Genomic DNA, 3,799 nt, shown 5'->3' with positions numbered 1-3,799 from the left:
CTTAACAAATATAATATTTAAATTAAATTATACTTTTTAATAATATATAAATTAATTTTAACTAATATAAAAATAAGTAATCATATACATCATTTTAAAATATTATAATAAATATATAAATGAAACAAATTAATCTAATTTAATGACATTAAAAATTAAAGCAAATAATAAAAATTAAAAACACAGAGGTTGAGTGACCAGAAAAATACAGTATAAGGTAGGACAGATCTGGTTAGGAAAAACAAACAAAAAGAAAAAATGCAAAGAGCTTAAAGCAAGGTTTTCCCAGAAATGTGGTGACGTCTGTCATCAAACAAGTCCCCCCACCCCTTCCCCTTCAACGTTATATAAATCCCACTACCTCCATTGATCTCTTCTTCAAGTAACTCACCTCTATCTCTTTCAATATCTTCCAACACTTATTGCCACCATGCAACAACTTCTCTTCTTCTCATTGTCGCCACCCCACACTTTTCCGGCAATTTTCACGGCTTTCTATGGCTGTCAGCTTCCGTTTCTGGTGGCTTTGGTGGTGACGGTGGTGGTGCTGTCTACTCATCAACGGCGGCATCACAAGGACAAGCGTTTGCCACCTGGTTCATTGGGTTGGCCTTATATCGGTGAAACTCTCAAGCTTTACACCGAGAATCCCAATTTGTTCTTTGCCAACCGACAGAAAAGGTTTTCAAACGAATAAAGAGATTATAAATGTTGTATAGAAATTGTAAAAAACTGATTCCAATTGTGTTTTTGGTTTCATTAGGTATGGAGATGTATTCAAAAGTCACATATTGGGATGTCCCTGTGTGATGATTTCAAGCCCTGATGCAGCCAAGATCGTGTTGGTGACAAAGTCTCATCTTTTTAAGCCAACTTATCCGCCCAGCAAAGAGAAGATGATTGGCCCCGAGGCTATATTCTTCCACCAAGGTGCTTATCATTCCAGGCTGAGAAAATTGGTCCAGTCTTCCTTTTTACCTGCTGTAATTCGAGGCTCAGTTTCGGAGATCGAGCAGATTGTTCTCAAATATCTACCTGTTTGGGAACATACCACCATTAACACTTTGCAAGAAATGAAGAGAGTATGTTTCTTTTCTAACAAGTTTTAAACCATTTTTAGCTTCCATCAAGAATCTTAAACAAAGTGTGTTTTGTTTTTGTAGTATGCTTTTGATGTGGCGATGATTTCTGCCTTCGGCCATGAACAAGACTCGGAAACAAATGGAATCAAGAAACTCTATCACTTCCTGGAAAAGGGTTACAATTCCATGCCTATAGATCTTCCGGGAACTCCTTTCAATAAAGCAATGAAAGCTCGGAAGCTGTTGAATGAGACCCTGAGAAGATTGATAAAAGAAAGAAGGGAAACCGAGAAACAAAGTGGTGGAGGAGGGGGACTGCTTGGAGTTTTGTTGGGGGAGAAGAACCACCAGAAGGCGGATCAACTCAGTCGACTCAGTGATTCTCAGATTGCAGATAATGTAATCGGTGTAATCTTTGCTGCTCATGACACCACCGCAAGTGTCCTAACATGGCTCTTGAAATACTTGCATGACAATGGAGAGTTACACGAAGCTGTGACAGTAAGTAAAACTGTTTTCCCTCACCTTGATCATCATAAACGAAAGCAATCAAATATTTTCGATTTCTCAATATAAATCATACATGTTGCAGAGAGAACAAGAAGGTATTCAACGCAGGATAACCGAAGCAAATCGCCGGCTTACGTGGGATGATACAAGGCACATGCCCTTGACTACAAGGGTACATTAATTCTCTTTTATTGTTCATATATATACACATACACAAATATCTTAAGTAAAGTATGTGATTTAATCTGCAGGTGATTCAAGAGACATTAAGAACAGCAAGTATACTCTCATTCACGTTCAGAGAAGCAGTGGAGGATGTTGAGTTTGAAGGGTATTACATCCCCAAAGGATGGAAGGTTCTTCCTCTCTTTAGAACCATTCATCATTGTGCAGATTTCTTCCCTCAACCTGAAAAATTTGACCCTTCTAGATTTGAGGTTAGGCTCTATAAGATAATTTTAGATTCCGATCATTTCGAGTCTAAGCATACTTCTTTTAGTCTCGGGAATCATATGATATGTGTGTCCCTGAGAATGTGGGTCAGGGGACTATCCAGATTCAGAGTAAATATAAGGTTATCAATGGTTCAGCTGATATGCTGCAGTCTTTTTCATTTGTTTCATCACTGAGAAATCTCCCCTGTAATCGAACCATCTTTTTAATCAAATCTTTCAAAGTATCAAACCACGTGACATGATTTTGTACCAATATGTTAATGTTGTGTAGGTACCACCGAGACCCAACACGTTTATGCCGTTTGGCAATGGGGTTCACTCTTGTCCAGGCAGTGAACTGGCTAAGCTTGAGATGCTTGTGTTCCTTCACCATCTCACAACCAGATACAGGTAATTACACATATCATAATATAATCATTGTTTTTTTTAAACGTAAGATGAACATAAAGCCACGTTGATTGATGTAAAAAGAAAGATTTTGTTTTAAAGTTGCTTTGTCGATGAAAAAAGTGGTCCTCTTTAGGCCGTGGAAATGGTCCTAATTAGTCCCCCAACACTGCCAAATTATAGCTTTAGCCCCCTCTTTCCCTCAAAAGTTTCAGCTTGGGGTTTGATTATAATTTGCAGTCTACAACAGAGGATCCAAACTCAGTGGATCAAAATGAACAAATGAAAACCAGGGGCTTTTTCATTGAAAATTTTGTTTTTCCAATTGAAAAATCTTCCAATGTTTTGGACGCAGGTGGGAAGTGGTGGGAGATGAAGATGGGATCCAATATGGTCCTTTTCCAGTGCCCAAAAGGGGCTTACCAATAAAGGTCACCCCTAGGAAAATATAGGCACCGTGAAGAACAATACACCATTTCTGGATTTTGGACTCAATGAAGGCTGAAACTTTCTTGAGTGGGGCTAAAAATCAAGTTAACCCCATTGAGCTTTTTATTTGTATTTTTTGGGGGGTTGTCGAATTTGTCCCTGGGAATCTTTGTAATTGCTCAAAAGCTTTCTTGAGGTAGGGTTTTTATCCTTGGTTTGTTCAAGGTTTAAGTAAATCTATTGTATAAAATCAAAAGCAATTAGCAAAAATGCTGATAGTGGAAAAGATGAATAAAATAAAATGTGTTTGCAGCAATTACAGAGTAGTACACATTTCAAACCCCACACATGCCGGAACCAATGTTTTAAACTAAAACAACGTTTTGAACCACCATTAATGGGGTAAAATGAAAGGACAGGCAGAACAGAACAACAGCATTAACAATTGCTCATTCAGTCGAGCCCTTCCAACCAGCCTGAACTTTGCTCTCACTTGATCCAAAAGAGGACCAGTTATTATTGTCTTCTAGTGCATGAAGTGTGAAAAACATGGAATGGAGCAAAAGAGAGTGAATTGGCTTGACCACTTGAGGAAGAAAAAACCTCGAGTTAATGTGTATGTTCTTTTTTAACTATAGGTACATGTTGATTACCTAATTCAGATCAAATATTACAAAAATTTATTGTGAAATACCTTTTTAACTCATTTAGTTTCGTTTACAATATCAATATTCAAATCACTTAACTTATTTAAAAAAAACTTAATATCTCATTCCATTAGAAACTAATTATTAATATATATATATATATATTATCAAATGTGAATGGATCAAATTTATTTGGACTTCCATTATGATTATAATAAAAGTTTCCCCGAGTTTATAAAATGGAAAGGAAAAAGGTGATCTACATCGATGATATGCAGGAACGAGGGTG

The 3,799-nt window shown here is 37.0% G+C and overlaps 1 protein-coding gene across 1 annotated transcript; it reads left to right on the top strand.

Moving 5' to 3' along the window:
* The first annotated feature begins 300 nt into the window (after window positions 1-300).
* On the top strand, window positions 301-3,143 carry LOC120183035 (abscisic acid 8'-hydroxylase 2-like). Its single transcript, XM_039187831.1, has 7 exons — window positions 301-681; window positions 764-1,082; window positions 1,164-1,583; window positions 1,675-1,764; window positions 1,844-2,029; window positions 2,319-2,437; window positions 2,790-3,143. Exons 1-7 carry the CDS (start codon window positions 431-433, stop codon window positions 2,884-2,886), a joined length of 1,482 nt encoding a protein of 493 aa, XP_039043762.1. The 5' UTR covers window positions 301-430; the 3' UTR covers window positions 2,887-3,143.
* The last annotated feature ends 656 nt before the right edge of the window (window positions 3,144-3,799 follow it).

Source organism: Hibiscus syriacus, unplaced genomic scaffold (genome assembly GCF_006381635.1).
Source record: "Hibiscus syriacus cultivar Baekdansim isolate YM2019G1 unplaced genomic scaffold, ASM638163v2 tig00112738_pilon, whole genome shotgun sequence".
Taxonomy (NCBI): Eukaryota; Viridiplantae; Streptophyta; class Magnoliopsida; order Malvales; family Malvaceae; genus Hibiscus; species Hibiscus syriacus.
This window is presented reverse-complemented; position numbering and strand designations above follow the sequence as displayed.